The 26,168-nt window shown below is 33.1% G+C and overlaps 3 protein-coding genes and 1 non-coding gene across 4 annotated transcripts; 3 read left to right on the plus strand and 1 right to left on the minus strand.

Annotated features, from left to right (window-relative positions):
- The first annotated feature begins 652 nt into the window (after positions 1–652).
- On the plus strand, positions 653–3,004 carry LOC125211421 (Galactose mutarotase-like superfamily protein). The gene is made up of 8 exons (XM_048111197.2): positions 653–1,156; positions 1,250–1,324; positions 1,588–1,644; positions 1,740–1,903; positions 1,995–2,129; positions 2,210–2,312; positions 2,402–2,501; positions 2,594–3,004. The coding sequence occupies exons 1-8, from the start codon at positions 1,061–1,063 to the stop codon at positions 2,764–2,766; spliced, it is 903 nt and encodes a 300-aa protein (XP_047967154.1). The 5' UTR covers positions 653–1,060; the 3' UTR covers positions 2,767–3,004.
- Positions 3,005–3,834: 830 nt separating this feature from the next.
- TRNAM-CAU (transfer RNA methionine (anticodon CAU)) lies at positions 3,835–3,906 on the minus strand. The gene has a single exon. It is a non-coding gene; the product is annotated as a tRNA-Met (tRNA).
- A 2,221-nt stretch (positions 3,907–6,127) lies between these two features.
- LOC125215051 (putative inactive receptor kinase At4g23740) lies at positions 6,128–9,238 on the plus strand. The gene is made up of 2 exons (XM_048116349.2): positions 6,128–7,825; positions 8,410–9,238. Exons 1-2 carry the CDS (start codon positions 6,577–6,579, stop codon positions 9,024–9,026), a joined length of 1,866 nt encoding a protein of 621 aa, XP_047972306.2. The 5' UTR covers positions 6,128–6,576; the 3' UTR covers positions 9,027–9,238.
- A 15,141-nt stretch (positions 9,239–24,379) lies between these two features.
- On the plus strand, positions 24,380–25,763 carry LOC125215052 (ethylene-responsive transcription factor CRF1-like). The gene has a single exon (XM_048116351.2). It carries the CDS (start codon positions 24,655–24,657, stop codon positions 25,612–25,614), a length of 960 nt encoding a protein of 319 aa, XP_047972308.1. The 5' UTR covers positions 24,380–24,654; the 3' UTR covers positions 25,615–25,763.
- The last annotated feature ends 405 nt before the right edge of the window (positions 25,764–26,168 follow it).

Below are 26,168 nucleotides of genomic sequence, written 5' to 3' on the forward strand. Positions count from 1 at the left end.
AAGAGATGCGGTGAAAAGTATAATAGGGCTCATGAATAATGAAGAGATGACGATATTGAAACGATTAAAAGACAAGGATGCGAACGGACCATAGTTGCAATGGAAATGAGACTGATTATTTCGACCTTGATTGCCATTAGCTACAACTTTTATACTAATGAGGAATCTATACAATTTTTGTACTAGTGAGAAATCTATAAATGGCAAAGGATATTATGTTAGATAACATTGTAAATTATAGTAAATAAATAATTAAAAAAGAATTGTTCTGACACTTGCATGAAAAAGCGAAAAGTAATAATTATATTGTGGAAATGGAATTGTTGACTTTGCAAAAGGATTGCTTTGCACCGCCCCCTCCAAAATTAATTTAATCTTGAATCCACTCACCCCTAATACAGTTAATTCCGGTAATTTCGTTGTATGCTGAGACATGAAGCTGTGGTCCTTGCTGACTCATTAGCACAAATCTTATGTTAATTTCCTTCATAATTACCTAATATTCCTCAAAACCCACCTCAGATCCACTCAAAGATCTAAAAGGGTGTCCAATCGTCGCCTCAAAATCTGACCTTTTCCATCCATTTATTCAAAATAAGGTGACAAGGTCAAATCAAAACATGGACTAACCTCTCTCTCTAGGCTTCTTAAGTTGAGACCATTCTTTCCTGGCATGTCTATTGTGCTGTTGTTTCATAGAACACCATTTCGATCATCACATTTGTTTTTTGTCATTATTAAAAATCGATTCTTGGCCTAATATGCCAAATGCTTCGCTGTTAGTTCTTGACAGACTAATTTATTCTGTTTATTTAAAGATGTTATTTCATGTTTAAGAGCCCTTCATTGGCTGTCCATCTTCATCACAATTTAACTAGAAGGGCTCTTGATTCTGTCGGTGGTAGTTACAATTTTGTTAGCACTCACAAGAAATCCGTTTCAAAAAAAGTTTGAATTCATAATCAAGTCTCAACTACTTCTGTGATTGCTAGAAAAAGATTTCTGCTTTTTACCAGTATAAAAATTAGAGCCTATTGATGCTCAATTTGTGCTGTGGGAAATGGATCATTCACAGAGATCAGCGGTTGAGATCAGCAAGGATGAAAATGGGGTCACACAAGTGCTGCTTCAAAGTCCACGTGGCGCATCGGTTAGGGTAAGATCTTCTTCTTACAACATTTGATTGTCCCATGTTGTTTGATCAAAGTGAAAAAGATTGGATTTTTATGGTTGATTTGATGTTTTTCAGATCAGTCTCCATGGAGGGCAGGTCCGATCATGGAAAACAGAACGAGGGGAGGAACTGTTGTTCACTAGTTCTAAGGTATTTGTTTCACAAAGCGTTTACTTTTCTTGATTGATAAGTGTTTTTATCCTCAAAGTCTCAAGCTTTAATCCATCTTAGTAAATAATGGATGATCATATAGTACTGTTTTTATCTATCTAGGCTATAATGAATTAAGCAAAATTAGCTCAAACGAAAGACGTTAAGATATCTCGTCCGTCTAAGTAAATAACGGATTAGGCTAGCTATACCGGTTGTTTTTGTATCCGGGCTAATCCTCCATCGTCATTGCCTTTTGGCAGGCGAATTTGAAGCCTCCGGGAGGTGTGAGAGGAGGGATTCCCATCTGTTTCCCGCAGGTAGTATCCGTCACACATCAATGTTTCAATTTCTTGAAATGGATCTTTTGCTGCATTAGGCTGACAATGGAATGTGTTGTGATCTGTTGATGAAGTTTGGGAAGCGCGGCTCGTTGGAGAAGCATGGATTTGCAAGGAATAGGATATGGATGATTGATGAGAATCCTCCACCTCTGCCGTCTGCTGATCATGGTAACAAAGCATTCATTGATTTGATTCTCAAATCATCCGATGATGATCTCAAAATCTGGCCTCATAGGTATCACCTTTGAGTTGAATCTTCTTCGATCTTGTGGATGTTAGTATCAAGAACTTGACCATGAATGTTGGTTTTGTTTCTGTTTTCCCAGTTTTGAGTTCCGGATTAGGGTGAATCTGAGCGTTGATGGAAGTTTAAGCCTGACTTCACGAATCCGCAATGTCAACTGCAAGCCCTTTAGCTTCTCGTTCGCTTATCACACTTACTTCTCTGTCTCGGATATCAGGTGAATACACAGAAACAGATGGTGTTTTTTTTTCCCTTCGTTTCGTTTCGTTTGCTTATCATTTTTGTGAATATTGACAGTGAGGTGAGAGTAGAGGGGTTGGAAACACTTGACTATCTCGACAGCCTGTTCAACAAAGAGCGTTTCACAGAACAAGGCGACGCGTTAACATTTGAATCCGAGGTATAGTTCAGCCCATCACATATCTCTCTTGACTCTATTGGAGTTTCATAAGTTGAATAAAACTGATGTGTGTGTGTGGATATACATAGGTTGATCGCGTATATCTTGGCTCTAGGGACGCGGTGGCAGTGTTTGATCACGAGAGAAAGAGGACTTTCGTGATCAGAAAGGAAGGGCTTCCAGATGTAGGTATGTTGTATCACATTTTGCAAGTGAACTAATGATGCCAAAATTCTTGAAAGAAAAGACTAAATGATGTTTGGCTGAACTTGTGCCGGCAGTGGTGTGGAATCCGTGGGAGAAGAAGGCAAAGACGATAGCTGATTTGGGAGACGATGAGTACAAGCAGATGCTGTGTGTGGATGCAGCAGCTATAGAGAAGCCGATTGCTCTCAAACCGGGAGAGGAGTGGACAGGGCGAGTCGAGCTGTCTCTCGTCGCATCCATACAGTAGATTTCATGTTGAAACTAATAGGAGTTTTACTAACTAAGTCAGCTGGTGGCCTTTTTCTGTGTCACCTCAAATAACAATGCTCAAAGCAGAAGAAGCCATTTTCCTGTATTTTGTGAGAATGGCTGGCTGATTTGTGTTGTGTGGTGTGGTTTTTGTGAGTATTTTGAAGTGTACAAGTTGTGATATAAAATTTAGTTCTGTTTAAGAAGCTTGCAGTAGATGTGGATTCTAAAAGAAATGGTTAAGTACTTAAGTTTTTAAGTAGTTAATTTATGGTTTCTATATGAGAAAAAATGTAATGGGATAAATCATGAACTAAACAAATGAAAAGATAGAGATTATGGTATAATTACTACATATAAAGAATGAGCAAAACTAGCCAATAAAAAAGGATTCCAAAATTTACATATATTTTAAAAATTTATCACAATTAGGAAGCAACTCTGATTAAAACAAAAATCTTTTGATTTTTTTTTAATTTTTTTTTTTGAGTAAGAAAGCACAGATTCTGTATAACTGAGTTGAAATATTGGATTATTATTGTGAGCCTATTTCATTGTGAATCTAGATGGTCTATGAACAATCCATGTTCTTAGTTTAAAGTAACAAAAACTAAAAACCAAATGTATGAGACATTAGTTTGTCTTAAGCAATGTCATTTTTCACGCACACAACACATGGATTGTATGGTGAAAATCATATTTGGTCACTACACAACAAACTTACTCCAACCAACACTGCATATTATTGAGATTCTTGAAAATAATATTACTACTACTATATAAGTGAATATATGGAGTACTATAACTTAAGCATATAGGAAACTTATAAATCTAAAATAATGTTATTATATTAGTAAAACTCACATTGAAGTTTTTTTATTTGTTTTTCTTCTCTAGTAGAAAAAAATAGTCACAACAAATTTCCATGAACACAAACTAAAAAGAAAGCAGATATAAAAAAATTAAAAAGACTAAAATATTTATATAGTAAAAAAATTAAATCAAAATTAAAAAGACTAAAATATTTATATAGTAAAAAAATTAAATCAGATATGGAAGCTACTCATATCAGAGCCAGGTTTCGATCCTGGGACCTGTGGGTTATGGGCCCACCACGCTTCCGCTGCGCCACTCTGATTTTGATGTTATATTTTGGACTTATTTAATAATTGTAAAATGCCTACTGCTTGTTTAAGTGTTACCAAAGTGAAAATTAGATGCTTAATGATAGTTATCTTTCTTTATTGAATGATATACTATTTTCTAATGAATTTGAGGTAATACATATATATATATATATATATATATATATATATATGTCAGTGTATTATTTGATTTGAATGTTTGTATTATGGTTATTTCCTTGTTATTTTAGATGATTTATGAAAGGAAAGCAAAACTTGTAGTAATATTAATTAATGAGAACCCAAATCACCAAAAACCAAATGTATGAGACAGTAGTTTATCTTAAAAGCATTTGCATCAATCAGACATTCAACATGGAATGTATGTTTGTATTAATATTTGTTCCACATCTTCACAAGTACTACACAACAAATTAGCTCCAACAAAACAATTCATTATTCATGCAATATAATTTAGATTATCTTAAGATTGATTTTAAAATATAAGGAAAGTGTCATGATCATACAAGCGTAACGCTATATATTAACTATATATGTGACATTGCGCTAAAATTAAAAAATTAAGTAGGATAAAGTCTACTCAAAACGTCTTTTGAAACTAAGTTATGTCTAATCAACCAACCCAAACTGATCACCCTAAACCATAATAATATGTCAAAGAAATAATTATTGTGACCCATTGATTAACAAAATACCATGTATCTATAAACCACTAGTCTACTACCCCCACTAGCAAACATTGGTCACATCATTAGGAAATGGTATTTAATTAAGTTATGTTATAATTCAGGTTCAAAACATATACTATGTGTGATGCATTCTACCATGAAAATTATTTTTTTAGTTATTGATGACGTTTTGCTTTTTAAATTTGGAAAAAAGAGGAAACTTGAATATATGAGTAGTTTTGTAATCATTGCAAATTTATAATTAGACAAAAATACAAAACACTGGCATGATATAGAATTTTACCTTAGGTCGGTATAATGGCATCAATAGGATCATTGCAATTTAATTTCTTCTTTTGTGAACTTTTAAGAACAATTTGCTTAATATTAGGAAGAAAAAAATGAAAAATAAAACATTTTGTGAATCATTTGAGTTGTAAGTAATTATTTGGTGTCTTTTTATTGTCATTTTGCATAACAGTCCACATTCTTAGTCTAAAGCATAAAAACAAAGTTGTGTACTTATCATGATTCATGAATTAAAGTGGCAAAACCAATCGTTTATTACGAGTGAAAAAGCGACAAATAAAAATATGTCAAACTTTACATTTATTTGATCATTTGATCCTTAAATTTATTTTACACTTATAAAATACAAAAGCTTGAGTTATATGGGTCAAATCATGATCATTTCCAACCAAACAACAAATTACTACTATAAAGTAGTGTTTATTATTGATGTGTATGTTCTTGGTCTATATTAGTCATTAAAAAGTGAACGTAACATCAAGTATTCTCTTCTCGCGTTTCCGTAATAATATGAGCTCATGAGTACTACCCATGTTTTATAATAGTAAAGTGATTTTTTTATTTGGGTATTTCATAATAGTTGAGTCATTTCTTTCTTTAGTAAAAAATATTAACACATTTTCTCGCTCATATTCTTTCATCTCTCTTATTTTATTATCTTTGATTTTTCTTCTCTCCTAATTTATTATTGTAATACATTAAATATTTTTTCTTAATTTCCGTACAGAAAAATAATAACTCCACTACTATGAAACGGACGAAATGCAATTCTTCCATTAAGAATAGTTTTAATAATTTGACACTTAGAACCAGAGGCGGACCTATATTTGAGAGTGGGGATCCTTAGAACCCCCAACAATTTGAATTGTTACTATATTATATGTATGCATACCATAGAGTATATACTTCTCCTATCTCTTTAGCCCAGTTGGTTAATGGAGTTGCCTTAGAACTAGTAGGCCATGGGATCTTCCTCCTGTGAAAAATATTCTCGTAAGTGGTCAAGTATAAATTAAGAATGACTTCCCATTTTTAGTATATGAGACTAATCTTAATGGAGGGATGAAAATAAAAAGATGAAACTAGTTTTTTTGGACTAAAGAAATACTAGTAATTTAGACCCCTCGGTATCAAAATCGTGCGTCTGTCACTGTTAGAACAAAATGGGTGAAACACCATAAATATACATCAGTGCTCATACCTACTTAATACCAAAGTAGAAATATACTTCCATATACACATTATTTCAGAATCTCAGATACAAAATCACAACCCCTTGTGTTGGATCTTCCTTTTGTTTTTTACCAGAAGCATATTCATAATTCCCCATGAGAGAGAATTCTTACCTCCATTTCTATTTGGCAATGGCACTCTTACCAAACAAAAAGAAGAACTTCTGCTTCTGCTTCTCAGCTTTCTTCAAAAATCATACCTTTCCCTTTTGACTCCAATTCAAACTCCTCAACACAAACCCCATTTCTAAAAACCCCAAAACCCCCCTTTTTCCCAGACACCATTCTTGAAATTTCCCCACTTTTTCTCCCTTTTCCCTCTCCTTAAACATGTATGCATTTGTCATGCAGCTTTTGTTCAAACATTCAAACAAAATGTGCTATCCTGCTTAAACACTAGAGCTTCAATTCAAATTGGGGAAAAAAATTTAAAAATTAAAAATCCAATCTTGAAATGGAGAATTATGCTCTGCATTTCATCGTCGGAGCCTTGCTTCTGCTCTCGGAATTTCAAGAAATTGTAGCTGAAACAGTTCTCGACGGCGACAAGCAGGCATTGCTCGATTTCGCCGGCAATATCCATCTCTCCCGCCGCCCTTTGAACTGGGGTGTTCAGAGCTCAGTGTGCAAGAATTGGACTGGAATTGGGTGCAGCGAAGATGGAAGCAGAGTGATATCACTGCGGCTGCCGGGAATCGGCATCCACGGCCCTATTCCGGCGAACACACTCAGCCGCCTCTCGGCGCTGCAGATCTTGAGCCTCCGGGCAAATGGGATTAATGGGACTTTCCCTCTCGATTTGGGTAATCTAAAAAACTTATCTTTTTTGTATCTCCAGCACAACAATTTCTGGGGCCCTTTGCCCTTGGAGTTCTCTCTCTGGAGGAACTTAACCATTGTGAATTTGTCTGATAATGGGTTTAATGGTAGCATCCCTAGCTCAATATCTGGTTTGAGTCGTCTCGTGGCCTTGAATCTTGCTAGCAATTCGCTCTCCGGTGAGGTTCCTGATTTGGATTTGCCGAATTTGCAGCTGCTTAACTTGTCTTACAATGATCTTAGTGGTAGTGTGCCTAGATCACTCCAGAGGTTTCCAAAGTCTGTGTTTTTAGGCAATAGTGAATCACTGTTGGATTACAATGTTAGCGTTGTCTTAGCTCCTCCTCACGAGGAGCATCGTTCGAGGGGTGGTGGAAATGCCGGGAAGCTTAGTGAAAAGGCCTTGCTTGGGATAGTTGTGGCTTGTTCTGTATTGGGGGTTCTTGGTTTTGGCTTTGTGTTGCTTGTTTGCATTCTTAGGAGGAAGACGGTGGATGGTTTCCCCGGGGAGTTGGTGAAAGGGAACATGTCACCGGAGAAGGCAATCTCCCGCGGCCAGGATGCTAGTAATAAGTTGGTTTTCTTTGAGGGGTGTAACTATGCTTTTGATTTGGAGGATTTGCTGAGGGCTTCCGCTGAGGTGTTGGGGAAGGGTACGTTTGGGACGGCTTACAAGGCCATCCTCGAGGACGCCACGATGGTGGTGGTGAAGAGGTTGAAGGATGTCAACGTGGGGAAGAGGGAGTTCGAGCAGCAAATGAGCATAATTGGAAGCATCAAGCACGAGAACGTGACTGAGCTGAGGGCTTACTATTACTCCAAAGATGAGAAGCTTATGGTTTACGATTACTTCAGTCAAGGCAGCGTAGCTTCGTTGCTACATGGTGAGTTGTTATACTTATATACACCTAGTTTTTTTTTATGTGTTTTAAGCTCAGCAGTTGCATCAAGATTATTTCTATGAAGATGATATGTTGAAATGTTGTCGGAATGAACATGAATAACAAAAAGGGATATTTAGAAAAGGATAGGATGAGAATGATGCATCTTTTGTGGGGCAGAATTACTAGTTGACCTTTCATATACTTTACAAAATAAGGCTACATGTCTCTATCTAGATGATGTGTTTAAGATAAGAGAATGTATGGTATTAGATGGTCCAGTGAAAATGTGACTTGTGACACAGTAATACGATAATCTTCGTTCATCTATCGTTCCTTCGATTAACTTGCCTATTACTATATACTACTACTAAAGAATTTATATTTGGAAATTTTTGTTTCATTTCCTTCATCATGGATGAGGCTGTAGACAGTAACATCACTCTAAGCTATGGTCACGAGTTTTGAATGACCGTACGATCATGTAACGAGAGATTGGATTAATACTAGCTAAGATAATTTTGTATGATGTGATCAGATTGGTTTGATACTCATAAATTCACTATAAACATAATCCAACCTTGCAGGGAAGCCAGGAGAGAGCAAGACTCATCTCGACTGGGAAACTCGGTTAAAGATAGCCATCGGTGCTGCAAAGGGCATAGCGCGTATCCACACAGAAAACAGCGGAAAACTAGTCCACGGGAACCTCAAATCATCAAACATATTCCTAAACCCTCAGCAGTTTGGCTGCGTGTCTGATCTCGGCCTGTCAACGATAATGAGTGCACTCGCTCCACCAATAGCCCGAGCAGCTGGTTACCGCGCGCCTGAGGTGACAGATACGCGCAAGGCAGCGCAGCCTTGCGATGTCTACAGCTTCGGGGTGATCCTGCTCGAGCTTCTCACTGGAAAGTCCCCGGTCCACACCAGCAACGGGGACGAGATGGTGCACTTGGTGCGTTGGGTCCATTCCGTGGTGAGAGAGGAATGGACAGCCGAAGTTTTTGATGTGGAGCTGCTGAGGTATCCGGATATAGACGAGGAGTTGGTGGAGATGCTGCAGATAGCAATGGCTTGCGTTGCGAGAGCTGCTGAGCAGAGGCCTAAGATGTCGGAGGTCGTGAAGATGCTCGAGAGTGTTCGGGTGAAGCCTGAGAGCCGAGCACCGGGAGATCCGGAACCTTCTTCGGGTGGTGTTTGAGAGGATGTGGTGGTTGGTTCACTACCTTGGTGGCCAAAGTTGTGAGAGTTTTCTAAGTTTAAATTAGTTTAAGATTAGATAAACTCTCTTTATTTTTATTTTTTTGGGTTGATTTTGTATGTATTTGGTATTAAATCTTGATTCTTACCCCAGTTAGGGCTTGTTATGTACTCCCTTCGTTCCATAGTAATAGAGGCGTTTCGTTTTGAGCACTCATTTTGAAAAAATAATAATACAAGAGTAAAGTAAGAGAGAGAATATTGTAGATAAGACTCTTCACTACATCATTCTCTCTCTTACTTTACTCTTTCTCCACTCTAACTATTTATTATCATTTTTTTAACATGAGAGCTCAAAACGGAACGCCCCTATTACTGTGGAACGGAGGGAGCAGTATGTTATGCGTCTGCATATAAAATCTTTATTTCATACTTATTTCATCTACTTAATAATATAGATCGTCAAACACATCATTTATATTTAACTTGGTATTAATATTATCTACCAAACAACAAATATAGTCGTACTAGTAGTTTTTAATCATGTCAATTTTTTTAAAATTTTATTATTGTGTTGTCTCCTATGCATATCAATGAAAAAGCATTTCATTAGAGTTTCTATTGAAAATTCAAATCAATTCCGTTGAATTTGAATTTTTAGTTACACGTTGAATTTTTATTCTTGTATATATATTTCATAAATAAAATAAAATTGTACTTTAAATTTGAGAATGGAGAAAATTAATTCAACTAAGACACTTGTATGCCACAAGAAGTGACAAACAAACACAAAATTCAAATTTTAAAACTGTATATCGAGAAATTTAATTAATAGTACTATGTAGTTTGGGTTTGAAATCTCATAGCCCAACTTCATTATGAAATGGACTGAATAAATGGGCTTTATCTCATGTTGTAACGAACTAATAGTTCTGTAAAAGCAACCGTACACAAATCTAGAATATGACAAAATCATTTCGATTTAATTTATTTTCTTCTTTTGCATGTACTACGTTTATTGTTCAATATATCAAAATACTCCGTATACATTTACAATTATTTATTGAATAAAATTGTGTGATTACCCATACACGTGGCAAGTATTGTAATAGTGAAAACAAGAAATAATACAAAAGTGTAACATGAGTCACATGAGTCATGACGTTGAAATGTTATACTACAAAATTATAAATATTGTTATTTAGTTTTTTTCCAAAATCAAACTATTAGTATCTTTGCTGCATAACCAACCAACGGATTATGAATTTTAGATTTCTTTGACATTCTTTTTCTCATCATTAAATATGTCTAATTCATGGAGTAATATGCTACTACTAGCATCAAGTTAGTATGAGTCAGAGCATATCCAATCATTCCACTAAACTTAAACCCATTTTAGGGTAAATATCATACTAAATATTGATTTTACTTCAATCATTTACACTAAACTCAAACTTAAAAGAATATTTTCTAAATTATGTCTATTTTACTCACAAAATTTGAAAAACTTTTAGGTTTTGGTTTAGTGTAAACCTAAAGATAGGTATTTTTTTCTCAAAAATAAAAAATGAGATTGGTTTTTGAGTACTATTGAAGCTAAATACCTATTCCATTTTAGGTTTTAGAGTACCCTTGGAGATGGTCTTACACAAGTTTCATTAATCGGACATGTTTCTGTATAAAATGATTTTTAATCCATGAAAAAACAAACTTAAAAAAAAAACCATATCAATAGGGAATCTTTTAAGCTTTAAGATTTTTTAATTAATCAACTTTTAGAATTACAAGCGGACTATAATTTGATAAGATTTCATAATTTCATCGCCATCTTAATTTTTACTAGTGTCATTTCTGTATCACGCAAAACTTAGCATTTATTGAATAAAATCTCTGAACCTCACATGTTTATATATCACGAAATAATTGGTGAATTTACCAAACACGTCTATGATCGATCTCGACAATAAATGTTCACAAGCTGCAGGAATTAATATTTATTACTCGACATACTTTTTGTACTCAAATTTGGATAGTGTCTCGTGATACAAATCGTAGAGCTACAATTTACACAAACCTAGTAAATAATGTATAGGTGTAGGTCGGCTACATTTTATCAAAATTAGTCCATCATATATCTTACTCCCTCCGTTCCACAGTAACAAAGACGTTTCATTTTGAATACTCATTTTGAAAAAATAATAATAAATAGTTAAAGTAGAGAAAGAATAAAATAAGAAAAAGAATATTATAGATAAGACTGTTCACTACATTATTCTCTCTCTTACTTTACTCTCTCTCCACTTTAACTACTTATTATCATTTTTTTCAAAACGAGAGCTCAAAACGCAACGCCTCTATTACTGTGGAACGGAGGGAGTACTATTACTACATGCCTTATGTCTTCACCGATTTGCTTTTACTTTAGATTTACCGTTTTAGTTTTTTTTTTTTTACTTTATTATTTATGCAGTTAAAAATTAGCAAAATTTGAGATTGGTTCATTTTTTTGAATTGAAAATCAAGAAATGTGTAGTATATAGACAAAAATCCAGCACTTCTGACCATATTTTAGCTGTTATACATTAAAAATAAAATATGTGTGAGTGTTCCTATATATGACCAGCTCTGAGCCTATTGTGAAATCAAATATTTTGTGGTCCAATTTTGGTTCTTTTATTTATTTATTGGTCAGGCCGTTAATGTATTTATTTATATAGGTATATAAGTTACCCTAGGTAATTGTGACAGTTGTAAAATACTGACTGATCATAGCTAACATATTTACTATCTTGCAAGTGGGCAGCACTTTGTAGCTATGCACATTTAACTTTAAACTTTAAATAATTAAAAAGCGCAAGATATTTTTGCATGTACTTTTTAAATAAAGAAAAATCCAAGTTCATATGTAATTTTCAAATTAAATTTATTGTGTTTGTTAGTACTACAAATCTACATTAGTCTAACAAATTTTTGTGATTTACTCAAAATTTTACCAGCTTTTAAAGATGATGATCTATAACGGTTTTAAATTTACACGATTCATACCATTGAACTATTAAATGGAAAGAGACATCTTACTCCTGCATATTTATGAAAATATGTTTTTTTTTTAATAAAGGATATGAGACTTGTATTCCTTAAAATTAAGGAATCCACACAATAATATGAAGACAATAAGCTAAACATAAAACGGAAAAAACGGATAATATGTAGTGCATTTAATTAGATTTTAGTTCCCAAGAAAAGGATTTGAGCAAATGAAGCCTAGTTTTAATCTTCTTTTATTATTTAACTTGTTTTTATGGGACATTGTGACCCATGTCTTTTGATGCCTACCACCTTTCTATTTGGACTACGTACATGCTCCACAGCCTCACTAGATTTTCAAATAAAATAGTACTATGTCATAAAATTAATTAAATAAATACATTCTACCTAGCTAAGCCTTGATTGATTTGAAAATGGCACGTGCGGAGCTATTAATTATGATTAAGAAGACATTAACTAATTAGTAATATAGGTTGAGCGCAGAGGTCGTGCACACGAGTGGTGGTCAAAGGCTAGCTGGCCTAGAATTTAATTAGATTGTATAATTGTGTGATTAGATCTCTATATTTATAGCTAATACAACTTGATTACATTATGTCTTAATCTTATCAATATGTTACGGGATATTGGCATCTAATATCACAAAACTTTAAAAAAGTTGGTTTTTTCCCACGAACTTTAAAATTGACAAATAATATCACGAACTTTACCCTCAGTTTATTTTTTCCCACGAATGAAAAAATTAATGTTATTTTAATAGATTGAAGAACAATTTTGGAGGGTGTGCTTTAAGAAAAACTATCTTCAAATATTGAAAAACTTGAAGCTCTCAAAATTGTTGTCGAGAAATTACGAAAACAAATGCGTATCATAATATTATTTGTGGGAATTTTTCCATTTGTGGGAAAAAACAAACCGGAGGTAAAGTTCGTGATATTATTTGTTAATTTTAAAATTCGTGGGAAAAATCCAACTTTTTGAAAATTTCATGATATTAGAGGTCAATATCCCATATGTTATTGAATTATTGCATATTGGAGTATTGATTAACCCTGTTGAGATTATATTTAAGAGCATTGCATTGTATTTTTTACGACCTAAAACATTACTACTATAATTTTATATTAAAAATATATTAATTTTTAAAATATTTAGCTTTTAAAATAGAATATTATGTGGAAGTTAATTGAATTTAATGAGTGATAGTGTTATTTTATAACAAAAAGTTAATGAACATAAAAAAAAAATAGTTTCAAAATCACTCTTCATTGCACAATCGCTAACGAACAAATGCACAAATTTCCATACAAACTTTGGTAAATGCATTGATTACAAATATGAAAATTTGCAAATAATGGAATACTAAATGGGAATTTTATTTAATTGCCGATTTGATCAAATTCCAATCCCTATCGTGTAGGATCCACGTTGACATCACGTGGCACACGTGTCAGCAGACGGAGCGCTGCGGTGGACGGACCATTCAAAGGAGTCAATGGGCCCATAAGCCCAAAGTGGGCCCGATTTAATTTGTTCTCGACATGGCCCGTTCGGTCCGCTTGTTCTTTGCGCCAGCCATAACCGCTTCCCACACTTTCTTTTCCTTAATTCTTAGATATTTAATTTTAAGGAAACATCGATTTTGTCCCAAATGTCTCCTCATTTAAGCAGTTACTGGTCCTATCTAGCGGTAGATCGATACGATATATCGTATCGAAAACGTTTTATATCGTTATTAAATTTGAAAGTTCGATATATCGAACTTTCGATATGGATAATATCAATATCGTTATCGTATCAATATTTCGATATATCGAAAGATCGATACGATATATCGAAATATGGTTATCGTATCAAATACATGTATATCGAAAAATATAATTTCAAAACTGAAAAATAACACAAAAATTAATAAAACTTCAACACAATAAAATAAATAGTGTTCTTATTAGGTTTCATATATATATTTTCTAAATATATGAATGAATTAAATGGATTTATATATATTTATAAATTTTAACTTCAATATGCATTGAATTTCTATATGTTTCAATATATACGATACATATCGAAAATATCGATATGTATCGTATATTCGATATAAAACGATATATCGCGATATAAGGAAATTCATATCGTTATCGTATCGAAAACTTACGATACGATACCGTATCGTATCGAAAATTACGATATACCGAAAATTCGATAGTTTTTCGATATTTTTCAATACGATACGAGCAATATATCATTTTTTCGATATTTTTCCCCCGCCCTAGTCCTATCTCACTCATTTTTTATAATGAAATATTCAGTAAAAAATTTGGCGATCAAGATATTGCTGTGGTAGCCAAATATACATATTGTATTTAATTTATCTTTTATTTGATTTTAATTATACAAGTTATGCACAATTGCCATGTAGGAAATGAATGGGTACACGTCTCGAAAGATGAGATAAAATCGATCGGTGAAAATTCCCTTGGGTACACGTCTCAAAAGATGAGATAAAATCGATCATTTACCATTTAATATTTTAATTTTTATACAGAAGCCGAATGATAACTTAATTGTTTGGTGGTTGCTCCATAAATTAGATTTTATCATATCTTAATTAAATATACTATAAAAATAGCCCATAAAACTAAATACTACTATGAGTTTATCATTTCGCAATATTATTTGTATCATACTACTATTCTAAAAGAAATGGATGGTGTAGAGAAAGAAAAAGACTAGTTGCCGGCACGTCAAAAAAGCAAACACAAAGTTTAAGAATAAGTACTTCAAAGAATAATATAAATATGAACTACAAATTTATTCATAAAAAATGATTTTAATTCTTGAAATCGAGTGGGTGCCATGTGATTTCGCCTTCACACTCCACACTTCCCCAGTTTGGCTGCTTGCAAAATTTATTAATTAATCAAAATTATGATTCAGTAAATTATACAATGCAGGAACCATTAGTTACTTAAAAACATAAATAATAGTAAATAATTAGGAATATTTTTTGAAAGTTCAAATATATATAGCTACTATATATGTTTTTAGTTTTATGACTAAGCTGAATATTAATATGAGAAGGAAAATATAGTTTCACTTTATTTTACTTTTTCCTAATTAAAACATCATCACAAATTCATCAATTTCTAAGTTCATGTCAAATATACTAATTTCACCTTATGTATTACAGTAAAAGTCATGATTTGGTGTAACAAACCTTACAAGATGTGGCTCAGAGATAGTTAACTACATTTAGTTAATCAATATAATTCCTTCTTAATTATATTTTGAGGCTCAAAGTAGTCAATCTTGCCATCTTGGAATTAGTGATCATTGACTTATAATAGCTTCACACATCTTAAGGAATTCCAAACAATTTAAAAAAAATTAATTAATCAAGTTGAAAATAAAGAATGCAATAGAAATTTCGTAAATGGTGAGTCCAAACAAAACCTCAGTGTATATTGCTAAGAACCAAAACGTCTGGAGATTTTGTCGATTGTTGTGTACTTTGGTTTGTTGTCTGAGAGTTAATGTTTTCTTGCAAGTTGGATTTTTGGAAGGAATTCCAATAATTTACAGCTTTAATTTTGTCTTTGCTAATCCCACACTTTGGCCTTTCGATTTTGGAAACACAAGTTCCCATATCATTCAACAGCTCTTATAATCACTTTGTTTTAATTCAAACATTTCTCTTGTGTGTAATTTTGGTGTATTCTGTTTTATTAAAATATTAGACATTTTTCACTTATTATTTTTCTAAAGTATTGTTTAATTCAAACTATAACTTTTGTGTTTCGAGTTGCAATTACTCTGGTTAATTTATCTGATAATTTTGAGATTTTATGTAGTAATTTTGAATTTGAAAAACATAAATTAATTTGGAGATTAAAACTAATTTGTCAAAATGATTGTTTGTGATGATACGCGCCCCAACCACTCAATAATTAGTGCTTAAGGATTAATTAAATAATAGTAATAATTCTTAGTTATTAGGACTATTATTTCTAAATAGACCTAAGTCACGTGTAATTTCCAGTGAAACTTGCAAAATCTAAGGTAATTTGTATTTTGTCATAGAAAATAATTAATAATGGGCATTTTTTCTTTATTAACTTTTTTAGTTTCTAGCTGTGGCTAAGAAGAAAGATATAACCCGACAATTAGTTCAAACTAGTTATTTACGTATCATTTTGTCTGCTCATTAAAAAATTGAAGTGGTGACAAGTTTCTACTTTTTATTTTAATCCAAATTCCATGAATATGCTACTTGCATAATATAGATATACTTTTAGATGCTTGTATCTATGCGTGTGTGTGTGTGTGGTTTTATATGTTTGTTTGGACATAATGAAGATTTAATTAGATTAAGGAATGTAACAAAGTTCACTGCAGTCTTTTCTTAGCTAAATGACATACTTAGTTTCACTATTAGAGGCGGCATAAAAACACTATCCCACAATATGACAATTTTGACATAATTCTAGGTTACAATTTAGTGGTCAAATTATTTATTTTTATGTTCTAATTATCATTATTAAGCATATCATCTATAAACGAACTATATATTAAGCAAGTAATAGTATTATAAATCTAGGCGGATTTTTGTTTGTGGAATTATGGTGATTCTATAAAATAAATATTATTTGCATTTTATAGTTTTGTACCGACCACCAACTATAAATTAACTACAGAAAATAATTTCAAGAAGTCAATTACTAACCGACTCGTCCCAAAAATTAGTGTTGCGAATAATTAAGAAATTCTAATAAGATGCCAAATTGATTTTAAAAGTATATGAATGACAAAATTTAACTTTAGCCACAAATATGGACAAAAACAGCAAATAATTGTCTAAATATAAGCTGATGAAACATAGTCCAAAGTGAGGAGAGTGCAAATCGGCTAATAATTGATTTATGACTGATTTTATCCCATTTAAGACAAAATTCTTTCTAATTATCGAACAATAGTGTGATTATGAGAGCTTAACAACAAATCATTATTTGACAACTAAATGGCCTGGGCAGACCAAACAGTACCTAACAAAAATGACCACTCCAATATAGACATCGGTGCAATATAAGACGTATTTAAATTTTAGAAAACTATTGACTGATCATGTGAGTATAAGATTTGGTCATGTTTTCGTTTATTTGCATAAGTTTTCTTCTTTTTGCTTTTTGTTTATGTTTTTTAAAATAGTAATGAATGACCATTTTCTGCGCTCATTTTGAAAAAAATAATATAAAGTTAAAATGGAGAAAAAATAATATAAGAAAGAAATATAGCCTTCTCTACATCAACCCCTCTCTCTTATACTCATATTAATATTTTTTTTACTTTAACTATTTATTACCGACATCTGTCCTTAAAAAATAGACTAATTTTACCATTTTGGATCATCTCCAAAAATTAGATGAAGTTTAAATATGCAAAGTTTTTAACAAATGATAATTCTACAATCATTTATAATGTGGATCACATAATCCACTAACACTCTTTCCATTACCTTATCTCTTTTCTTGTTCTTCTCTTATCCCATCTCTTTCTTACTTTACAAATGACAATATGAATAGTTCATTAGAATACACATTCTTTATATGAAATCTCTAATAGAATTTCGATACGATGGAGGGTCAAAATCTAGTTCAAATCCAATATAGTACCTATATATGGGTGCATAAAAATGTAATAAATCAATTATTTTTAATGAATCGATCCAATCGCAACTTCGGTTCGCGAACAATGATTCGATTGATGATGAAGAAAAAGAATTCATGGTTCAGTTCTCCGCCTTAACGACAGAAAAAATGATTGATCAAAATCTATTCACAAGTTTGTCTATTTTTAGAGGATGGAGAGAGTATTATTTTTTTAAAGTAAGTGAAAAAAATAAAACGCTTTTATTAACATGAAACAGATGGAATATAAATTTTAGAAGATTGATACGCCGTGAAAATCACTCATGCGATTATATATCAATTTCTCATAAATTTTGCACAAATTGTTGTAATGGAGAAAGCATAGATTAATTAATTGGAAAATTAAATTAAAAAGTAGAAAAAAGTAATTAACATAGCTATTAATGTGATCTAACACTTTGAAAAGTCGAAATCTATGGTATTGTAACACGCTAGACATGAGTAAGTCTACAAGGATGGGGCAATTATTCCACATTTAAAGATGGGAAATAATGCACAACATTTATTTATAACGTTGCAATAATATAGATTTTGCGATAGAGAGGAGTTATTTTCTTTAGTTTCAATCTATAAGTAGCCAACTACTAGAAAAAACTTTCAACTGTCCCACCGAATCAGTCATATGGAGTACCTTTTTTTTAGGGAATGTCCAAAAAATATTTATTTTTTATTTAAACTATAAGACTTTATTTTACAAAGATAATTTATTTAATATTTATAAATATTAACATGAATAAATGAAAGTAATAGAATCATTATATAGATTTTCTTAATCCAAAAATTTGAAGTGGAACCATTTTCATGGGAGAAGGGGTAGCTGAAAAATAACGAAGAATCAGTATAAATATGGGGTAATTGCTTTTAAAGTCACCAACTTTCCATGAATTCCGGTTTTTTCCACAAACTTTAAAAAGTTCGTGTAATGTCAAGAACTTTATTGTCAGTTGCTATTTTCCCATGTCAGGTTTTCCGGTCTGATTCATACTGTTCGTTTCCTATTAAGACAATGAACAAATTCTTTTATCTTACTATCGTTATCTTCGTATTTGAAATAGTTTCGTGTGGGTACCTTGTACGCCTCAATCGGAACTCGGATCAAGAAGTTATGGCCATTATGATAGTATAAGGTCGCACAAAGGTCGCAACCTTCATCAAATGGCCATAACTTCTTCATCCGAGTTTCGATTGAGGCGTACAAAGTACCATATTGAAATACGACAAAAACTACTATACTATCTTTTCAGTATACATCTACCGTATCGATAAGATATGATATCATACCTACAAATTTTTAATACGATAATGTAATATGTGGAAACAAGAAATGTATGTAGTTATTTTAGTTTATGGAGTAGTTATCATGGTATACCAAAATATTAATTGGTTATTAAATTCAATTAATAATAAAATATATGTTGGCCAAGACGGCTTGTTTTGTTTTCACACACTTGCAAAAGACAGATCCAATAACATTGGGCCGGCCCAGTTCTACTTATAATTACGATTATACCCTTCTATTTCCTTGTCTAGTTTTTTTGTTTGAATTTGCCTCTGCTCCCTTGTATTGAAACATGTTTTCTTGCGATTTTCCGGTCACATGTATATTCATTTTAATAATTTAAAATTAGTAAAATATAAAAGATAAATACAATATTAATTGAAACTGAATAAATAATTAAGTTGTATATGTGGTGTAATAATTTACCATATTAGATCGTGTAGGAATCCTATTTGCGTGTAATGTGGTTGTCTCGGTATATCAATTCCGTCCAAAAAAAACAGAGTCGTGTTAGTGAACAATATAAGTTTTAATGAAAAAATTGTTAAAATATGAGATAGAAAGATTTTCATGAACTGAAAAAAAAAATACCAATGAGCATCAAGATTGTTTTGATGGACATCTTTAGGGAGTATAACTTTCATGAAATAACTATTGACTTATTTTTCCAACCAATAAATTCATTTTTCATGATGGAGATCAAGTTGAAAGATTCTGTATTGATGACAAGATGGGCTATGAACAAACTTATTCTGGAATTAAATTGGAATTTGTTGGAGGGGATATTAGTGGGTTGAGAGATAGGAAATTTTGGTGATAAGTATTTAAGTAGAATAGTTTTTATTACAATGGAAATAATCATTGATGGAAGACACCCAAATCTTGGTGCATACTAAATGATAATATTAATTGTGAACACCTAAAGCATTAAATCTTGTAATAATTCGAATACCTAAAGATTCACGTTTAAATTCATTTTATATGTCCCTATGTGTGTGTGTGTGTAAGCTTTATAACGTGAAATAATAAATGCTACAAGAGTTCTTTGTTTTGTAAGGTCACAATTACTGCTGAAGTCTATTTACTACTCTCATTTTCATAGCTGACAGAGAGAAATATGTACATAGATTTTCCACAGCTTTTCTACATGCATTGCACCCTAATTAATCATACATATATCTGTAATACATTTAATATATATAATAATAAAGTTAAACATGAACAATTAGCAAAGTGTAGTATTTTCTCAAAAATATAAATATTTTTAATTTGCTAGTGAATTTTCTCAAAACACAAATAAAAATAATGGAGTACATATAATTCAGGTTCTAATTATATTGTTTTAGTTCATGATTGGTTTTATTGAAATTTATTATTCCATATATCGATAATATGTTGAATTCTCAAATTTAAGTATATATTACTCCGTATTACGCTTCATTATACTACTATAATTTGTATTGTCGTAAATGATATTTTTACAATAAAGAATTTATTATAATAATATTAATGAGAACAAATGGTATTGATTGATAGATGGTCCAAAACAACTATCTTCCTTCCAACGCCAAATAGATTTTATCAACATTATGATGTTCGCCTGTTTGGCATGAGGGAACTAGATTTTATACTCCATTAAAATACAATAAATTATTTAGACAAAATTATTAAAAGGGTCTAATGTGTCATTTGGGGAGAGACATGTATCACATGATGTAAAAATACTTAGTATTGCTTGCATTCAAATATTATGTTATCCATTTTTAAAGAACAACGTATAAATGAGTGATGATTGTGATTTAGAAATATAAACTTTTTATATTTAATGCGTAATTAATCATGAAATAAACTTTATAGTAAACAATTACGTCCCATGCTAGAACTCTAGATGTTTGTGGCTTTTTTTAAATAGGAGTAATTAATTAAGGGATATTGACATCTAATGTCACAAAACTTTTAAAAATTTGGATTTTTCCCACGAACTTTAAAATTAGCAAATAATATCACGAACTTTATCCTCAGTTTATTTTTTCTCACGAATAAAAAAATTCATGTTATTTTAATAGATTAAAGAACAATTTTGGAGGGTATGCTTCAAGAAAAAACTATCCTCAAATATTGAAAAACTTGAAGCTCTCAAAATTGTTGTCGAGAAATTACGAAAACAAATCCGTATCATAGTATTATTTGTGGGAATTTTTTTATTCGTGTGAAAGAACAAACTGGGGATAAAGTTCGTGATATTATTTGTCAATTTTAAAGTTCGTGGGAAAAACCCAACTTTTTGAAAGTTTCGTGATATTAGATGTCAATATCCCATTAATTAATAGTAATTCGTTTTAATTAAAAAATATAAAACTAAACTTACCATTTGAATCCACAACATGGAAAAAGAGATTCATTGTCCATTTCTAGGAGTATTATTTTATTTAAAATATACATTTACATAATTATATATGTCAACACTACTAAATAAAATAAAAATTTATGTATCCTTTCAAGCAAAAGGTGTTGAATTTTAGGATGCAAATGATCAGAAGAAAACTCTTATTCTAGTGACATTCTAAAAGTTGTTGTTAGTTTTATTATTATAATATAATATATTATGCTATAATAACAATTATTCAATAATTATTAGTTCTATTATTTTCCTTGATAACGTAATGTAATTAATTGGAAAGAGTGACGCCTCATAATCAAGAGACACATGTATTGCCTAGATTGATGCATGGAAGAGGCAGCAAATGGAAGTGGAAATTTCAATTAAATGCCCAAAACTAACAATAAAAAATATTTTGAAAACTGCACAAGAACAATTAAAATACTAATGTCTTTATTAATATTAATGGCATCAAATCCAAGGCTGCCTGCCACGTTTTATGCTGGCTTTCCTGCAGTAAGAAAAGCATCAACTACAAGTGGTAAAAAAACATTTTGTTAATATTAAAAAGTTAACAGTTTGTCAGTTTCTAAAAACACTATATAAGAAGAAATATAGCTGTCAATAATGATTAATTTAATAGATTGCCATGTAATATAAGGTTTTATTTGCCTTTCATTTTCTTCCTAAATTAGATAAATTATTGGGAAAAAGAGAAAAGTTATTATGGAGTAATTAACTGTGCACAGTTAAAAAGAATGATCTTTTTCAGTCAAAGATAGACTGACGATGATTCTGATTGACCAATTATCGGATTTGTCCCCTTTAATTTTAAATCTGTTTCGAATATATATAAATTTTAAATCATATACTATTAGGCAACATTAATAATATATCAATTCAATATATATTAATCATGATTGGAATTTACTTTAATTAGTATCATAAAAATAAATACTACGAACTATAAGTAGTGAGTATATATATTAAAAATTTAACCAGAAAATAACATATTAGTACTAGAATTTAGTATAGTACTACTATGAAATAAGAATAATATTGAGTATAAAAAATATGTATACTATTTACGGAAGATGCTGTACGGCAGCTAGTCACAAGTCACAACATTATCATTTGAGTATTTATAGTCTCTCATTAAGTGATAGTAGCAATAAAGAATATGTTGGCTCATTTTGTTAATCCTTTATTTTTTGATTTTTGTACAATTACCAACCGTTGTAAGAAGTTAGAATGGTTTTACCCAAAGAGAAGGTACAATACATAACTCCAAAATTATATTTATTCATTTTGAATCATTAACGAAAATACAATATCATTATCTAATGACAGTACTTGAATGTACAATATATATCATGGTTGAACAAATTCAATCAACAAAATGAATATTTACTCCATCCACAACCATTAATCATACGCTGTCAATTTTTGGCACGACACGATAACACGACACGAACCCGTACGAAATTAATGGGTATGTGTTAAAGCTTATTGGGTTCGTGTCCTTATCATGTCGACACGATAAGGACACGAAAACTTCGTGTCGTGTTGTGTTCGTGTTACACGTTAAGAAATAAGATTTATATATTATAATATTATTACTATTATTTTATTTATTTTAAAATTTTAAAAATTTAAAATTTAATATTAGAAATAATATTTATATATTATAATATTATTATTATAGTGTCGTTATTGTGTCGTGTCATATATGTGTTGTTATCGTGTCGTGTTGACCCGAAGTGGTTCGTGTCGCTAATGTGTTCGTGTCTAAGGGTAGTGGGTCGTGTTCGTGTTCGTGTTTGGAGTTTTCTTAACTGGTTGTGTTCGTGTTTGTTGTTATCGTGTCGTATCGTTATCATGTCGGCACGATAACGACACAACACGCACGATTTGTCACCCCTAATTAATCATATTAATTCAAGTCATTAGCGTAAATTAGTTGTAGCCTATTTTTGGGATATTTCCTCTCTATTTTTACTAACTATAGTAGATGTAGTACTTTAACCATTTGTTTTAACAATCTCTGTTTTATTTTACTAATCTAAATCAATTTTACATGGTCTATAATTTACTAACAAAATTATTGATAATAGGAGGAGGTTATCATTAATTGCAAAAACCATGGGCATTTGAAAATAAAATACTACAGTGTATCACACCCCTTTGGTGTGAGTCCAGTGGTGAGGACCTCAAGCTACACGTGTCACAATCCCAGGCCCCCATTAGATGCGGCGGCTCGTTTAAGAATATCTCCCCCAACTTAACATAATTAACCCCCTTTTAACTCCTAATTAAACCTCCCTCCAAAAGATTAACAAATCTCTTCAAAAATAGATTTCCTTTTCCCTTTCACTACTCCCTCCGTCCCACTTTAAAAGTCCCGATTTACCATTTTTGAATGTCTCACTTTAACAGTCTCGATTGGAATATTTCACAAATGGTATTAAGCCCCACGTTTCACTAACCTTTTTCCACTGACATTTTATTATAAAACTAATACTCCCTCCGTCCACCAAAATTTGTCCCATTTTTCCATTTCCGTTCGTCCCCCAAAATTTGTCCCATTTCATTTTTACCATTTTTGGTAGTGGACCCCATATTTCACCAACTCATTCCTACTCACATTTTATTATAAAACTAATATGTAAAAGTATGACCCACAATCCACTAACTTTTTCAACTCACTTTCCATTACATTTCTTAAAACCCGGTCAAACCGCGACGAATTTTCGTGAACGGAGGGAGTATAAAAATGTAGGACCCACATTTCACCACCTTTTTTAACCGACTTTTCTTTATATTTCTTAATATTCGTGCCGAACTCAGTCGAGACTCTTAAAGTGGGACGGAGGGAGTATTTCCTTCCCCATTATTATTCCTTCCCCCTCGAATCCTATAAAAGAGTAACCGCATCACTCATATCGCCTCTCCACCTCAACACACTCTCTCTCTCTCAAGAAAATCCCACTTCTTCTCATCTCAGTTTTACTCAAATTAGTGAAACAAAAGCCTGGTTTCTTCGCTCCATCCCTCTTTTCAGATTTACTTTTACTCTTCAAACCTTTCTCATTCAACCCAGATTTTTTTTCCTACTTTTTTTCCTCTCTTTATTCTCTCAGAATCTCTCCTTTAGCTTTCGCTTTCAATGCAAATCTGAAGAAAAAGGGAACGATTTCTCGCATAGTCGAAGGAAATGATGTTTTCTACAAACAGAGTGAAGTACAGCGAGCACGTAACGAGCACTACCGTTAGGAAAAGGCGGGAAAATCCAATTTCCGGCGCGAAAATCGCTCTTCCGGCGGCGAGGACGGTTCGTTTCTGCGTGACCGACGCCGACGCCACCGATTCTTCGAGCGACGAGGAGGAGGAGCGGCTTGATTTCGCGGTGAGGCGGCGGAGGGTGAGGAGGTTCGTCAGCGAGGTCAGAATCCAGGCCTGCGCGGGCGGAGACAACGGAAATGCCGACGCTAACGGAGGCGCTAACGGCGCCGTGAGGGTTAGCCGGCAGCCGATGAAGCGGAAGAAGGGCGGATTGGAGAGGAAGGCGGCGGCGGGGGCGAGGAAGTTCCGCGGCGTGCGGCAGCGGCCGTGGGGGAAGTGGGCGGCAGAGATTCGCGACCCGCTGCGGCGCGTGAGGCTGTGGCTCGGGACGTACGACACGGCGGAGGAAGCCGCCATGGTGTACGACCACGCGGCTATTCAGCTGCGTGGCCCCGACGCGCTCACCAACTTCTCGGCTCCGGCTTCGGCTTCGGCGCACGGCTCGGGCTATAACTCCGGCGACGACGCGCGCAAGTCGCCGAAGTCGGTGCTGCGGTGCGTCTCGGCGGCGGACTCGGCGGAGGCGGAGGCGGAAGCCGAGCCGGAGCCCGAAGCCGAGTCGTCGGCTTGCGTCTTCCCTCAGAACGACGTCGTCGAGGATCTCGCGATATTTCCCGCGAGCGACGATATATTCGCGGAGTTCGAGAAGCCGGGGGACTTGTTTGACGAGATGGTTTTCGCGGACGACATTTTCGGGGCGGGTTTCTGCAGCGGCGATTTGGGTGTCGGGTCGGGTGCGGATCTGGGGCTCGGGTCGGCCAGCTGGCAGAATGAGGACTTTTTTCATGAATTCGGTGATATATTCGGGTCGGATCCTCTCGTTGCGCTCTGAGAAATCAGCACCAATTTTGTTGATTTCTTCGGCAGTTTTGGGATATGGTTAATTAGTGTGTTTTTATTTTATTTATTTGTGTGGAAAATAGGCCTGTGTAATTCTGTGTTTAATGTGAAGAAATTTAAATTATTCGTGCTGATAAATAATCTTAGCTCGGCTCCTTTCCGGTAACGGTGGATTTTCATGCTAATATTTTAATTAATAAAAGTACTATTTGCTTAAGGGCACGTGTGGCAGTCACGTGACTTGCGAAGTTGAGAATTAGGTGAGAGATTGAAATGGAATGAATCAATGAATCTGCATACCCTTAATTTGTCACATTATTTGTCATTGGGCTTTGCCTCAACTTTTAATACCACAAATTATGTTTATAGACAGTCAATTCTACTAAATGGAGGGGGCATTATTTGCAATAGGCTTTTATTGAAGAGAGTAAATGTACTCCACTAATAATTAAGCTATTCTCGCATCACTTCAACGTGGCCTTGTACACAATGTAGCATACCTCCCTAGTCTTTTTTTTTTTTTTGGTGATTGAATAAATAATTTTG

This window comes from Salvia hispanica, chromosome 3 (genome assembly GCF_029641045.1).
Source record: "Salvia hispanica isolate PSC_SH4W2 chromosome 3, Shi_PSC_v1, whole genome shotgun sequence".
Taxonomy (NCBI): domain Eukaryota; kingdom Viridiplantae; phylum Streptophyta; class Magnoliopsida; order Lamiales; family Lamiaceae; genus Salvia; species Salvia hispanica.

What these genes read in the sequence shown, in the direction of transcription:
- LOC125211421 (XM_048111197.2), top strand. Translation starts at nt 1,061, where the DNA reads ATGGATCATTCACAGAGATCAGCGGTTGAGATCAGCAAGGATGAAAAT. An exon ending in TTCCCATCTGTTTCCCGCAG is followed by an intron (nt 1,645 to 1,739) that starts GTAGTATCCGTC and finishes CTGTTGATGAAG; the next exon opens with TTTGGGAAGCGCGGCTCGTT. An exon ending in CGTTAACATTTGAATCCGAG is followed by an intron (nt 2,313 to 2,401) that starts GTATAGTTCAGC and finishes GGATATACATAG; the next exon opens with GTTGATCGCGTATATCTTGG.
- LOC125215051 (XM_048116349.2), top strand. Translation starts at nt 6,577, where the DNA reads ATGGAGAATTATGCTCTGCATTTCATCGTCGGAGCCTTGCTTCTGCTC. An exon ending in CGTAGCTTCGTTGCTACATG is followed by an intron (nt 7,826 to 8,409) that starts GTGAGTTGTTAT and finishes CCAACCTTGCAG; the next exon opens with GGAAGCCAGGAGAGAGCAAG.
- LOC125215052 (XM_048116351.2), top strand. Translation starts at nt 24,655, where the DNA reads ATGATGTTTTCTACAAACAGAGTGAAGTACAGCGAGCACGTAACGAGC.